This window comes from Pseudochaenichthys georgianus, chromosome 8, assembly GCF_902827115.2.
Source record: "Pseudochaenichthys georgianus chromosome 8, fPseGeo1.2, whole genome shotgun sequence".
NCBI lineage: Eukaryota > Metazoa > Chordata > Actinopteri > Perciformes > Channichthyidae > Pseudochaenichthys > Pseudochaenichthys georgianus.
Window position 1 is genome coordinate 18531771 of NC_047510.2, and position 15274 is coordinate 18547044.

The 15274-nt window shown below is 41.5% G+C and overlaps 1 protein-coding gene across 1 annotated transcript; it reads left to right on the top strand.

Annotated features, from left to right (window-relative positions):
* The first annotated feature begins 4473 nt into the window (after positions 1 to 4473).
* LOC117451350 (uncharacterized) lies at positions 4474 to 14577 on the top strand. The gene is made up of 4 exons (XM_071204185.1): positions 4474 to 4520; positions 11799 to 12395; positions 12479 to 12598; positions 13159 to 14577. Exons 1-4 carry the CDS (start codon positions 4507 to 4509, stop codon positions 14102 to 14104), a joined length of 1677 nt encoding a protein of 558 aa, XP_071060286.1. The 5' UTR covers positions 4474 to 4506; the 3' UTR covers positions 14105 to 14577.
* The last annotated feature ends 697 nt before the right edge of the window (positions 14578 to 15274 follow it).

The following is a 15274-nucleotide window of genomic DNA, read 5'->3' on the forward strand; positions in this document are numbered from 1 at the left end:
ATTTAATTTGGATTGTTTCCTTTAAATAAACATGTTTTGATAACCGTTGACATGGTGTGTCTCCTTTTTGTTGTGGCCTTTTGAGCCAGGTCATAACAAATGGGGGCTCGTCCTATGGGTTATTTGGTTAAAAGTTTGTGTAGTGCTCAGAGCACATGGCGTCATTTAAGCAGCTAATTAGTTGATGTGGTCCAGACCAGCTGTGTGCTGGCTCGGCGCTGCTATTTGGGGGACACATCATGTTTTTTGGGTTTCAGGAAGCTTTAGTGTTTGACATGTCGTCAGGTTGTGTGCCAATCAGAAGGTAAGATGTTGCTGCTTGTTACGCTTTTGTAAAGAGTTTTCCCCGCTAGGCTTAAGTGGCGTTTCCCCTTGGGTTGTGCCTGTTTGTTTTTTTCATAGTGTTGTGGCGACGTGGTTAGTGTCAGCTGTTTTCGGACAGCTGTCTCGGGGGCACGTCCGCGTGAGTTCTTGGTGTTACCTGCGTGCAGGTCGCTCCATAACTCCGCCGGGTTCCAGTGCGTAATTACCCACGCAAGCCACATGAAGACTAGGTGAGATTAGGAAGATTTTGTTTAGGCAGTTAGGGGGAAGTTCTCTGTTGGGTTAATCTTATGCCCATGCGTGTTGGCAGTTTAATACTTTGCTTTCTGATTGGCTATTATGACTTCTTTGTCAGCGTTTGTGGATGCGCCCTCAGTGTCTTTCTTAGATGATTGCCAGAAGGCGCAGTTGGTCGAAATAGCAGAGCACTATGACATTGCTGTTGCAAGCGGAAACATGACATTAAAACTGTCATTGTGTCATCTTTGTTTGAGCAGGGGGTGTTGCAGAAGAGTGAGTCTGGTGCGGCAGGGTTCATGCTGGCAGTGGTTCAGACAGCTGGTTTGACGTTCGAGCAGCAAAAGGAGCTTTTGGCCATGCAGTTTGATCAGGAGAGATTGCAGTTGGAGTTGAGGTTGGAGCAGGAGAAGTTGCAGTTGGAGATGAGGGTTCAGCAGCAGGAGGTAGAGAAGCGTTTAGAGGTGGAGAAGACGCTGGAGGTGGAAAGGATGAAATGTGAGGTGGAACATGCTAGATTACGGCTGATGGGAGAGGGCAAGTTTTCTCCAGGGGAGGATGGTGGTGATAGGTCGGCATCAGGCAGTGGCGATATCATTTCTTACTTGCGATTAGTGCCAAAGTTCAATGAGCGTGACCCGGACATTTTTTTCACTCTATTTGAACGCATAGCAGAGGCAAGAAACTGGTCAGATTCGGACAGAGTGCTGTTACTTCAGTGTGTACTCACTGGGCGAGCACAGGAAGCCTATTCAGCTGTTTGTGGCGAAAAGGCTTTGGACTATGATAGAGTAAAATCAGCGGTGTTGAAGTCTTACGAACTGGTTCCTGAAGCGTATCGTCAAAGGTTCAGAAGTTGGGTCAAGGGAGATAAGCAGACACATGTGGAGTTTATCCGTGATTTAACTTCTCATTTTCAGCGGTGGTGCGCGGCAGCAAAGGTTGCAAGTTTTGACGGTCTTTGTGAACTCATTGTCTTGGAACAATTTAAAGACATTCTCCCTCAGCGTGTGGCCACTTATGTGAATGAACAGAAACCTTCCACCGCGTTTAGAGCTGCTGAATTAGCGGACGATTTTGTGTTGACACATAAGGGCAGTTTTACTGAGAAGTATTCTAGGGGTGATTGGAAACGTGGAGAAGACAATGGCTATGCCCGCGGTGGTGCAAAGTTTTCACCAGGCTCCTCCCGTAGATTTGTAGGTACAGGGCGACCCGATGTCATTATTGCAGAGGAGAGGGTCATTGGAAGGAGCAGTGTCCGTTGCTGGAAACCAAGGGGAGGCCTCGTTTGTCACCACATGCTCCAGCCATGTGTTGTTCTGCGGCTGCCGTGTTGAAAAAAAAACGTTGGGTGTAGGCTCGGGCATGGTGCCTGATAGGAAGCCGATTTGTGCTGACCCGGATGCGGGTTCTGGTTTTGAGCCGTTCATCACTGAAGCTGTTGTATCAGTAGTCGGTAGTGACAAATATGTGCCGATTAAGGTGTTGCGTGATACAGCGGCTAGATACTCATTCATTGTTGAGTCAGTGTTGCCTTTTTCGTCAGAGACAGAAACGGGGGATTCTGTGCTGATGAGGGGCATGGAGATGGGCTTGATCCTGTGCGACGTCATACAGTAGTGCTGGATTGTGAGCTGGTACGGGGAGTTGTGTCTATCGGCGTGCGTCCCGCGTTGCCACTTGATGGGATACATATGATTTTGGGCAACGATCTCGCTGGTAGTGCTGTGTGGGCTGGTGTGCCACCGCCTGTGGTGGTTTCCAGGCCGGTGGCATCTGGGGAGCTAGGTGAGAGTGGTTTGCAATTTCCAAGTGTGTCTCCAGTTTATAATATTACACGTGTGCAGAGCCGTAGGATGTCCACTGACCTACCTGTTTCGGAGTCTGGAAAAAGTGGTTCAGCACGGTCCTTTGACTTTGAGATCGAGACAAAGAAGAAGGAGAAGACAGTCAAAGTGGTGAAGGAGAAGAAAGAGAGGAAACCCCGCAAAGCGAAGGAGAGGAGGCCGAGGAAGAGAAGGCCGAAGGAGAGGAGGCCGAAGGAGAGGAGGCCGAAGAAGAGAAGGCCGAAGGAGGTCGGCGAGGCCGATGAGCGCCTACATGCTGTGGCTCAACGCCAGCCAACCCAAGGAGGAGTGGGACATAAAGGCAGTGGAGGCGAAGAAGCAGTACGAAATCGCAAGGCTGGAGTTAAGAAGAAGGATGTTGGGTTGTCGTGGACCCCTTTGGGGCCTCGTCTTAAGGGGGGGCTGTGATGCCCCTGTGGGTCCATCAGTAGAGAGGGTGTGGCTGTTCTGTCTGTGCTGCATTGGTTCAGTGATTGCATTGATTACAGTAACTCGGGGCACCTGGGTCTGGTGTCCTGCAGCTATTTGAAGCCTCTCTGCTCCTCTCTGTTCTCGCTCTGCTTTCCCCTGCAGACACCTGGTGTTGTTGAGTATATATGGTTGTTACTTTAGTTGCTTTACTTTGTGCACCTCAACACTCTCACCCATACACATTCATGCAACCCTCACCCTGCATTTACACTACTGATACCACTGACGTCCACACCTCATACCTTACTTATTGTTGCACTTCATTTAATTTGGATTGTTTCCTTTAAATAAACATGTTTTGATAACCGTTGACATGGTGTGTCTCCTTTTTGTTGTGGCCGTTTTGAGCCAGGTCATAACAGCCGCCAATCATATTTCCACGCTCATGCCAGGGCCGGGGGAGGGGTTACAAGGCTCGCGTCTTGTGCTGCATTCACTTGCACTCGGACATTAGAGATTTTTTCTCATAAATGTCCGATGAGCCACAACTTTTCTTTCAAAACAAAGCTGCCAACTGGGGAGGCAGCTGGGGTGGCAAGGCATTTTTCTGAGGTGGCAGCTGCCACCCCTTGCCACCCCGTAGAACCGCCACTGGCAAGGAGGCAGAGGCAGAACGTCCAAAATACAACCCGGTGTGGGCATTTATTACATCATAAACATATGACACAGCCTCAATCTGCTGCCCACGTGAACACAGGCACCACAAGGATCTCACACACACTACCCAACAGGCAACACAGAGCCTAAATACCCACACTAATTAACCCAACAAGACACAGGTGAGGGGGGAGGAGACAAACCAGGGCACCAGGTGAACATAATCAGGAGCAACAGAAAAAACGGGAGGGGGAACACTTTTCAAAATAAAACTGCATTATTTTAATGTATAATTCTAGCTGTAGTGTTTTTAGAAGCACTTGGATGTTTTTAAATGCCAATAAAAAAGCGTGTCCTATACTTGTTCAGTGTACTCTTACAATCTTGCATTAATGTTGAGTCATTAGGGGAAATGATATGAATTATTTTGAAATAGGAAGAGATTTTTCAATGAAAAACAGCAGAATTAAAAAAAATAATATTTACATAAAATAGAAAAGGCTGTAAAATCCAATAAAAGAGGTCTGTCCTATTTGGCCATGTAGTCATAACTATTATGGATTGAAAGTCACTGAAACACAACTACTAAAAGCTAATTAAAAAACTGACATTCTTTATTAAATATGTAAATCAATTCAGCTTATCTTGTCAGCATATCAGTCATTACAGCATCATAAGGTAACATGTTTATTTCGGACAGCCTATTTTAAAGTTATTTTTCTCAAGAAACCAAAAGGTGTGCTGCTACCTTAAACCTTTCAACCCTCAGTCCAGGAATGGGTGGGGTGGTTTTACCTGGTGAGGTGGAGAAAAGAAAATGAAACCTAACACTTCAGCCCTTATGTCAACACAAGTCCTTAACAAGTAGTCTCGCGTTAGTGCTTTCAGCAGATTAGTCGTATAGTTTCTCGGGTCAGGGTTAGTTACAGGTTAGATTATACAATATTTTTCTGTTTTCATTTTAAACACGCAGGTAATTAGTTGTGGAGTCGAGGAACTGAAGAACGCACACTGTCAGAGGAGAAACATGTCTGCTGCAAGGTAAACAATATCGTTGGGACACGTTTGAACAGAAAAATACATTAAAGATTTATTTTGTAGTAAGTGTCATTTTGGCAATTTCCACTGTGTGTTTTATAATAGTAAACACAGGAAGTAATGTTAAAGCCTATCGTGTGATAAAAGAAAACAAACTGAAAAGTAGCCATAGCACGATCTCTTTGTTGTACTTTAGTTTCTTTACGTCACTCAATTTGTAGTTGCTTTTTGTCTCGGTGAATCGTGCAGGTGAAGCAGAACTCTTACTTCGGTTCAACTTCAGTATTGAGTTTACCCTGAAGATAAAGACAGGCTCTCTAACTTTTTGTCTTAATGTTCCGCCACAGCAGATCAACACCGACACTCCTCAGCACAGAAATTGAGTTATTTGGTCAAATTATTTAGATATTTACCGCGGTGAAGTTAGCTTTAGGTTGGTCAATTGAAAGACATTCACGCCGGTTTCTGCTGCGTCTTTATACTGGACAAATAAGGCATTACAACGTTTAATTTATTTGCATACCTTCCATTTCATGTTACCCAGTGACTCCAAATTCATAACAGATATCATTACTGCACTTGCCAAACAGAAAAAATGTTTTTTATTTATTAAGTCAACTTTCTATTTTATCGAGGAAGATTTTTACATTAAAGGTCCCCATACTGTTTTTCATCAATATATTATAGGTCTCAGATATATACAAAACATGTCTCTGATGTGTTTGGCTCGAAATAACAAACAGATCATGCATTGTAGCATCCCAAAAACCCCTTCTGTTTCAGCCCTGTTTCTAAAGTGCTGATTCTCTGTCTGTTACTTTAGATGAAAATAAGGAGCCACTCCCCACGCCCCTCTGAGTGATATCTGGTTAAAAAGAACACAATGGTGCTCTACACTGTAAAATATTACCATGATTTCACAATATTTATTGTAATATTTTACAATAAATTACTGTTTTACCACTTTACAGTCTATACCTGTAATGTTCACAATATAATACTGTAATTTTGAATTTCAAAGTGAAATCAATACAGGCACAGTTATTTACTGTGGATGTACAGGATAAATGATTACCAGGATTTCACAACATGTTACTGTATTCAGACCATCCTCTGTGATAACACAATAAATTAAGTGATTTTCTTGCTTTTATCGCTCTTGCTTGGCTTTAAATACTAATTTCTTTTTTTGGTGCAGGTTTTACTTAAATTGAAAGGGGCACCGCTGCATGTGCCTTAAAATAAACGATGCAACATATAAATCTATGTCAAATTGAAATTGTTGTCTTGGCTTATTGTTTTCAGGTACTTCCTGGGCATTAATCCCAAGACGGGCTCGAAAGCCAAAAAGAGGCATGGCAATTTAACAGCCTGTCCTCCTACAAAAAACGACCATATAGGTCGATTGTTCAGCAGCTAAATACGACCCAGAGTCACGTCTTAAAGTGTAGCACCTCTAGTGGTCGTGTAAGAAACAACATGCTCCTGTCGATTGCAAACGCTCCGGAGGGTCGTTTATTCACAAACAACCCTCTCTGGAAAATCCTAAATTGTGGAATAGTTTGGCCATTAAAATGCTTTTTTATTAGATTTCTAGCGAGAAGTGTATATTGTACTTTTATAATCTACGTCCAGTGGATGTGTAGGATCTACAGTTTGATAGATATACGAAGATGATTTGAGGTCTCGCCAGGAGAACGTGTACTGTATATGGGGCAACTTCCATGTAAAGTTAGCGTGGGTGAAAACAGTATTTCTCCGGTCTCAAAGTTTTCATAATAAAACCGGAAGTATTCCCCACACTGTCAAATGATTACACAGTGATATCTCCATTACTCATCCACTAAAAGACATCAGTTTATCCTTTTTAATTACACAATATTGTTTGGTTTAAATTGTGTACAATGCCTTTGTGTTTTTAACCTTCGATTCGGAGAAACAAATTGTTTTTTCGGAGTTTAGACACGACAGAGTTTCCGAAGACACTACACTACCCAGAATCCCCAGCTATCGTTTGGGACTACAACATCCGCCTTGCTTTACAAACCCCGTGATTAGCCCTCAAGCTCTGTGATTGGATATTGGAGTGGCAGTGCGACAAGGTTACGCTGTCAAACAGCTCTTTGAAATGGAATGGAACCACGCCAGACTATCCAAAACTGGACTTGGACGGGTCCAGCCCGGCCCTCCCCCCCAGAATTACACTTGCTGGCTATTGTGTGTTTCGCAACATGTTCTATGGCACGTCTCTACTGGGAAATGTAGTTTTAAAAGACGTTTTCGTATTTCCCACAATTTGAAGTTGCCAGTATTAAACTGTATACCTCCCTGGAGGTTTAGGGGATACGAAACACATTGGTGTTATCAAATTTAAAACATATAATTAATACATGGGTGAATATTGCTTGTGTCCATAATGGGCAGCATTAATATACCCACATGACAGCCAAGGTCAGAAGAGCTTTATGTAACAGCTGGTCTTATGTCTGTGACCTCTCCTGTTGTTAATAATAATAATAATAATATATTTTATTTATAAGCGCACTTTTCATTTGCGTAAACAAAACTCAAAGTGCTACAAAATTAAAAATTAAAAAGGGTGAAACAAAACAACAATAAAAAAACAATTAAAACAACATAATAAAAGCTGTGACATTCATGCCCGCATGGCATAATGTGGGGGATTTAAAAATCTAGTTAAAGGCTATTCTAAAAAGATGCGTTTTTAGGCCTTTTTTGAAAGCCTCCACAGTCTGTGGTGTCCTCAGCTGGCTTGGGAGGGCATTCCACAATCTCGGAGCAGCGGAGCAGAAGGCTCGGTCTCCCATGGTCTTCAGTTTTGTCCAGTTTTTGTTTATTGATAAGCCTGAAACATGCACTTGTCAAGGTTCAGATGCACATTTAGCAAATATGGCAGTAGCCATCGATCATCTTAAGTTAAGATACTTTATTGATCCCAAGTTGGGAAATGTTTTTGTTACAGCAGCATGTACTACTTTGTTCTACTCCACTACAATTCAGAGGTTAATCTGGTATTTTTACTCTACTACATTTATTTTTGTTACTTTGCAGATTCTGATTAATGATGTGAAATATAAACAACCCTTAAATCAGACTTTAATTACACCTGAGTAAAATTCAGCCTTATCAGTTTGTCTGTTTTGCACATCCTCCTGTTAATATCTTTGGACGTCCTGCACTAAACTGTTTTATTGTAGAGATCACTACAGTATCTTCTTGATATTTTCCATTCTATATTTCTATCATTGACCCCTATTTTGTATGTAGGCTACTCTTAATATTTAAATGTTTTCATCAAATATAACTAAACTAAATTCAATAACGTGCTTTAACCACTAGGAGGTGCGGTTTAGACCAGTGGTCTAGTTAATAAAACATAATAATATCGTACATAATATGACTATAAACTTTATTGTGAAATTAAAACAGAACAGTAAAGGAAAATACAGTTTCAGTCTCTCGATGTGAAGCTTATGCATTGTACCATGAACTTGTATAGACCTGTAACAGTCAACTGCATGAGGAGTTGGAAAGGTAGTTCAGAAAATCAGTAATATCTTTAAAAACTACAAAAAAGTCCCTTTCTATCAGCTGTGCACCGTTATGGTGTAAATACAGACTATCTACTAATTGGATCAAATATAAAAGTCAGCCGAATTAGTGTTGATACTGCAAGGAGAGGTATTGTGTGAAAAGAAATGGAAGATTTTGTTTAATTGTTGATATATTTATGGTCCACGTCACGTATTCAGTTTTGGCGGCATCTCTTCCAGTTTGTCAAAAGGTCTTCTGATCAGGGCTCTATAAATACATATCTAGGGCAGATATCTAATATTGAATGCAGCCGAACCGTGTATTGCAATGCCGTTATGTGATGACTTTCAAAGAGAAAAGCAAGAACACTCGGAATAAAGTATTATTATTATTTTTTTAACGTTTTCCGATTTCATATCACATAAACACCATATCCCGACGTGCATTGCGGCGTGATTTTAGCCTATCAAAACCTCTGAAAACAGAAATGTGTCTCTCAGAATCGAAAGAGAAAAACCTATGGGAAAAACACAAAAGCATTGTACACAATTTAAACCAATTAATGTCGTATAATTAACTAGGATAAACTGATGTTTTTTAGTGGATGAGTAGTGCAGATATCACTGTTAAATCATTTGATCATTGGTTTTATTATGAAAACGGCGAGACCGGAAATACTGTTTTCAACCCGTAACTTTACATGGAAGCTTGCCGCATATACACGTTCTCCTGACGAAACCTCAAATCATCTTCGTAATATCTATCAAACTATAGATCCTACATATCGACTGGACATGGATTCTAAAAGTACAATATATACTTCTCGCTAGAAATCTAATCAAAAAGCGTTTTAATGGCCAAACTATCCTACAATTTAGGATTTTACAGAGAGGGTTATTTGTGAATAAACAACCCTCTGTAACGTTTGCATTGAACGGGAGCACCAGAGGCCGACAATTTAAAAAGGTAATTATAGGTCGTATTAAGCGCTTGAACAAACGACATATTTGGTCGTAATAAGGGCTTAAACAATCGACCCATTTGGTCGTATGAGTTGGAGGATTTGTTGCAATTTAAACCCCCATGTCAGCACATTCTTCAAAAAAATAGTTGACTTCGAGTGGATGTCTGTGGAGACAAGTGCTCCCCTCCTTGTTTTCTTTTCTGTCTCCCTGCTGCGCAGGTGCACCTGGTCTGCACCTGGTCTGCCCCTGACTCCGCCTCTGCCCAGGTGCACCTGGTCTTCCCCTGGCTCCGCCTCTGCCCAGGTGTTCCAAATTCCACTCAGCCATATATATAAAGAGAAGCTGGAGGAGAAGGATGTCTCGCCTATCCTAACGCCGGGAGACACTCTCCTCAGAATACCTCCTTGCCATTTTGAGCTGTAGGCCATATTTTTGCAGATGTGTTTATGTTTAGCCTGGAGGACCTGGTAGTCCAGTTTTCGCGGCGTTATTTTGTTTCCCATAGGGTTTATATTTGATTTCTGGTTAGGGGGGGGAGCTCTGGGTCCTACGGTCCGTGGTGTGGCTGGCTCGGGTTCCCTCCTTCTGTTTTTTTTGGCCAGTCCTCCAGAACTCTTTTTGTTTCCCGTTTGGCTTGTGTGAGCAAACGGCTGATTATCAATAAATGCTCGTTACCAAGTACCGGTTATTGCGTGTATTCTGTCATGTTGCGGGTCTCAGCACAAGCCACTACCGCGGAGTAGAGGTTGGGGCCGTAAAACAACATGTCCACACTGTTAATGTACTTTGCACTTCAATGGAGTAATACAAAGTTAAAATGGGCATTTTCTTTGTTTTTCTTTGTTAATTGAGCTGATTGAATTGGGTAGTTATGGTAAAATCCCAGTTAACTAGTCAGATTTACAATATATTATCGTATTATTTACATTTGTATATTTACAGTAAATTACTGGCTACCGTGTTGCATTACTTCTACAGTAATAGTGTGAAAATACAGGTAATTACTGTAATCTATGTACAGCAAGGTACCATAATACCACAGCTCTGTACTGCTATATCACAGTAATTCCATGGGCATGTCAACTGTAAAGTCACAGTATTTAGTTGCATTTTTACAATTTACCGTAAAATATCTAATGTAAATTACTGTGAAATATTTACAGTCAATTACTGTGAAATCCATGCAACTAGTAGCCAGTAATTTACTGTAATTTTACAGCCAAACATTTTACAGTGTAGGAGGAGATTCAGGTGATAAGGTGGGGGGGATACGTCAGGAGGATACGTCCCCAGCTGACCCAGAAAGCCACGCAGGTTCTGGTCCAGGCTCTCGTCAGCTCACGCCTAGACTACTGCAACTCCCTCCTGGCTGGTCTACCTGCATGTGCCATCCGACCTCTGAAGCTCATCCAGAATGCAGCGGCTCGTCTGGTCTTCAACCTTCCTAAATTCTCCCACACCACGCCACTCCTCCGCTCCCTCCACTGGCTTCCGGTAACTGCTAGAATCCACTTCAAGACAATGGTACTTACGTACCATGCTGCGACTGGATCTGGCCCTTCCTACATCCAGGACATGGTTAAACCGTACACCCCAGCATGTGCACTCCACTCTGCATCAACCAAACGGCTCGCTGCACCCTCGCTGCGAAGGGGTCCCAAGTTCCAATCAGCAAAAACACGTGGGTTTGCTATCCTGGCTCCAAAATGGTGGAATGAGCTCCCCATTGAAATCAGGACAGCAGATAGCTTACACACCTTCCGGCGCAGACTGAAAACTCATCTCTTTCGACTCCACTTCGCGCGATAGAACTATTAACAAAGCACTTATATACTAATAAAGGACTGGCTTATCTAAAGCCAGTTGAGTAGCACTTGAAATGTTTTTGCTCTATGAAACCTGATGTACTTATATGATTCTGTTTTCTTCAAGTTTGTATTTTGTTGGTCGAACGCACTTATTGTACGTCGCTTTGGATAAAAGCGTCAGCTAAATGTAATGTAATGTAATGGGGTTGTTACCTTGGTTGGTAATTGGCTAATGGTTACACAAGGAAAAAAATCGTTATGACATCATAAAGTGGCCAAAATATGACCAGCTCATTTTCAGACAGGTTTTTATATAAATGGATCAGGACAAAAAGTGAGCCAATCTTTTATCCTGAAACTTTCAGAATCTTTTTACACAGAGGGGACACATGTTTATTTATAAAATACATCAACAAGTGGGTTTTGCATAATAGGTGACCTTTAATACATAAAAGTGCACAACAAAAGTCCTATCCATACTGATGAATGTGGACTAAATTTCATTAAAAAATACATGTTTTTCTCTTGTTCATTGTACTTATACAATTCTGCAGTGACATTTGTTTTAGCATAATGGCCATTGGCCACTTATATGAATCAGCATGGTGGTTTAGAAATAAGATATGTTTTGTCTCATAAAATGGTAATTTATTGATGGTCCTAAAGTAAAACCCTATGTTTAAGTGCGAGGGGTTTCGGATGTGAGCCAATCCTCCTCTGACTGTCAACAGTCTGTGTAAATGAGTAAGAAAACCATAATCAAGGGCTGTCGGTGTTTTTAAGAATAAGTTTGACCAGAGGCTTTGGGCCCAGGGAATATTTGGTGGGGACACTTAAAGCTAGAGCTGGAGATATACTGTAGATCTTGTGATAAAAGACAACAACGGCACAACGACAATTCAGTTTGAATTTGTTTTCCAATTTCACAAACGGAATGATGTTTTGTGTTATAGAAAGGACCTCCAGGAGGCCTTGTGCTGCTACACCGCAGACACCCTCATCGACATCGACACAGTGAAAGAATTCTGTGAGAAGAGTTCTAAATGGATACTAAAGAGGGAGAAAGAGTTGGATATGATGATTGACATCAAAACCAGAGCTGATAACATTGACCTCTGCATCGGCCATGTCACCCAGTCACAGACCAGAGGTAAAGCCTTTCTGCAATATATGAAGAGCAAGGTAACCCAGGTGACTGCAGACAGCAGGCGAGCAGATCTGGAGGAGGAGCTGGCTGCTCTGCTGAAGTCCACTCTGGAAGGCCTGGGGGAGCTCGACCGCTTCTTGGCTGCGGTGGAGAATCTGGCGGTCACCTCACTTCATTTGTTCATGGAAGAGAACCAGGTGTTACATCTGCCTGAAGGGATCAGCCCTGTAACGGTTCAGCTTGTCATCATTGCTGCACGGATGATCTGCCCTCACCTCCTCGAGTTTAAAAGAGTTGCAGACGCCTTCTTCTGCCCCAAACTTCAGAATGTGGAAGTGCAGGCATATCAGCTGGACAAATACATAAGGACCACCGAGAACATCTGTGAGAAGTTAGAGAAAAGGTAAAGAGGAATGTCCCTAAAATAATATGCACATTTTGCAAAATAAACATCTATTATAAAAAATATTTTCCTGTTTTTCACAGCTCCTTCTGTGACTTTTGCCTGAAGATGAACGACGATACACTGGTAGACCTCGCTGTGGATTTGTCTGAAGACGACACACGAAGGATGCTTCATCACATTAATCAGCTCGATGAACTCAGGTACGTGTAACTCCTTTATGTGGTTTTTGTCAACACAGCTGTGCAAGGTGTGATGAGTTATGATATTGAAAACTTTGAAATGCACTCAGTATTAGCTTGCTTGTTGTTTGTTCCACAGACCAACACAAATCTTTGTACACATGTTAATAGTTCCCAGATGATGAATGCTAATGTCTTTGGTTAACAACTTACTTTACCTCTAGCGCTCTGTCGTGTCAAACTTAATCAATTTAATTGCCAGACTTTGGTTTGTCACCAAATTTCTGCAAAGGTTAAGACATTGCCTTTACCTCAGTATAGTGTTAATTAGCAAACACGCTGAACTAAGATGGTCACACAATAACAATAACAAAATAAATAAATACTTAAACAAAATGCAAAGGAGCTGGAGACACAGTATGAATACTGTGGACTCTTAACGTACAACTGCAGGATTTTAGAGGTCATGTTTTTACAATTTATAATCCAATGTTTTTCTACTGCATTTAAGGTTACTACCTATACCAAGGTTTTTAAATGCATCATTTTCATTTGTATTTTTCTTCAATTCTCATCATCAGGATGAACCAGAGCTTCCGGATGGTGTTCTTGTTTCAGGAGGACGAACCGTGCTCTAGCTTCATCGATAAGTTTAAAGAGCGACAGCAGAGGATGGAACAGTCTCTCAAGGACCTGGAGGAGCATGCTGTTCAGTTAGACAGGATGAATAAGGGAGCAAAGATCTCCAGTGTGGCAGGCAGCTCAGTGGGGGCAGTAGGAGGTGTGCTCTCCATCGTTGGTTTGGCTTTAATTCCTGTAACAGCTGGAGTGTCTTTGGCTCTGACATTGACTGGGGTAGGCATGGGAATTACAAGCGGAGTCAACAGCGCTGTCACCACCGCCACAGAGATTGGAGTAAACCATACATATCAAAAGAAAGCCAGAGAAGTCTTCAAGAGCTTCATGGAGGATGTGCAGTGTCTCCAGGACTGTCTGGAGGAGGTCACCAAAGGACAAACATTGTTGATTCTTGCAGGAGTTTTCAAGGTGTTTCGGAAAGTTTACACTATTGCAAAAGGTATTGATTTATTTGTTGATGCAGTCTCCGCTTTCAAGCTGTTAAAAAGTGAAGAGCTGGCTCTGAGTGCTGGATTGCAGGAAGGGAAAGCTTTAGGCAGCGTTCCCAGGGTGCCGGCAGATATCCCAGATATCGGTCAGGCAGCAGTCAAAGGGCCTCTTTCCCTCTCCAAGTCAGCTAGGGCCGGTCTCATTGGGCTCAATGCTCTGTTCCTTGGCATGGATATCTTCTTCATCTGTAAAGATAGCATCAGTCTGGCCAAAGGAAGCGAAACTGAGGTCTCACAGTTTATCAGAGCCAGAGCAGCACTTTGGAGATCAGAGGTGGACTCATGGCAGAAGATCCATGACTTACTCTGCGAAGGTTTGAAGATATCGGAAGAAAACAAGGCTATCCTGGAGACACCAATTTTCCCAGAGAGGAAGATGAAGAAGCGCTCAGCAACTTAAATAGACGGCAACTGACAGCTAAATGGAGACAATAACTGTATTTTGTCTTTGTAGCCAAATCTGATATAACCACATAATGAGATTGATTTAAACTGCGTACACATCACTGTTCATCACATATACTATATCTTTGAGAAGTTCCTCATTCTAAGAAGTGATTTTTCTAAACCTTTCCTATATACAAATGTTAAACAAAATATCAATCAATTAATCAATCATTTAATCACATTCAATGTATATAACCCCTGCAGTGCACAAGGAACAACTAAACAAGAGAAACTGCAGAATAAACGGGTTCAAATGAAAAAGAAACGTCTGGGCGAGCAACTGAAGAGGGATCCCGCACGTGGAAAAGATGTTGTGTGGACAGAATAAATGAATTCTATAATATGTATGATCTGCATTATTTGTATGTATAATTCTAACTACCTTTTTTTCTTGTACAAATGAATCAATAAAGTTTAAAAAAGTTGTTTCTGTTCATTTGAATGATGCATTAATATATAGATATATATTCGAAGCATTTCGATGCTTTTGTTTAATATAATTATTTTAAATTATTTTCTTTAAGCTTCTCAATCCCACTATTCATATTTTATGCATTCAATCTCTCGTAATGATAATACCGGCAGCTCAGCACAGCTGGTAGTCAGCTAGAGTCAGGTCAACCGGAGAAAGTTGACTTACTAAACAACTCCAACTGATGTCAATAACTGACTTTGAAGTCAAGGAAGAGAGAGGGACTTTGGTAAAGGGTTTCTTTTGTTTGGTTATTCTTGAGGTTGTTATGTATTTGAATGTAAAAATTATTTGGCAACAACCCTTTGTATTTTATTGCCTTTAACTACCAGGCAATAATAATTGTTAAACATGTCTGCTGAAACGTAAAGCATTGATATAGTTGAGCCACTTTTGCACAGAAAAAGACATTAAAGACATTAACCCTCTAGTAACAACTAAGTGTCATATGAGTTTTGAAATATTAAATAAACGGAAGAAGTAATGTTAAAGCCTGTTGTTTAACAAAGACAACAAATAGAGAAGTAGCCATGTCACGTCTGTTTGTGGTTGTTTTTCTTGCATTCTTCTGTGTCTGTCTTCGTAGTGGCTTTTTGGCCATGTGAAGTTAATACCTATCTCAGTCACAGGTACAGGTGAAGCAGAACTCAC

Coding starts and splice junctions, on each gene's coding strand:
- LOC117451350 (XM_071204185.1), top strand. Junction 12,396..12,478: donor TGTGAGAAGTTAGAGAAAAG/GTAAAGAGGAAT, acceptor TGTTTTTCACAG/CTCCTTCTGTGACTTTTGCC. Junction 12,599..13,158: donor AATCAGCTCGATGAACTCAG/GTACGTGTAACT, acceptor TCTCATCATCAG/GATGAACCAGAGCTTCCGGA.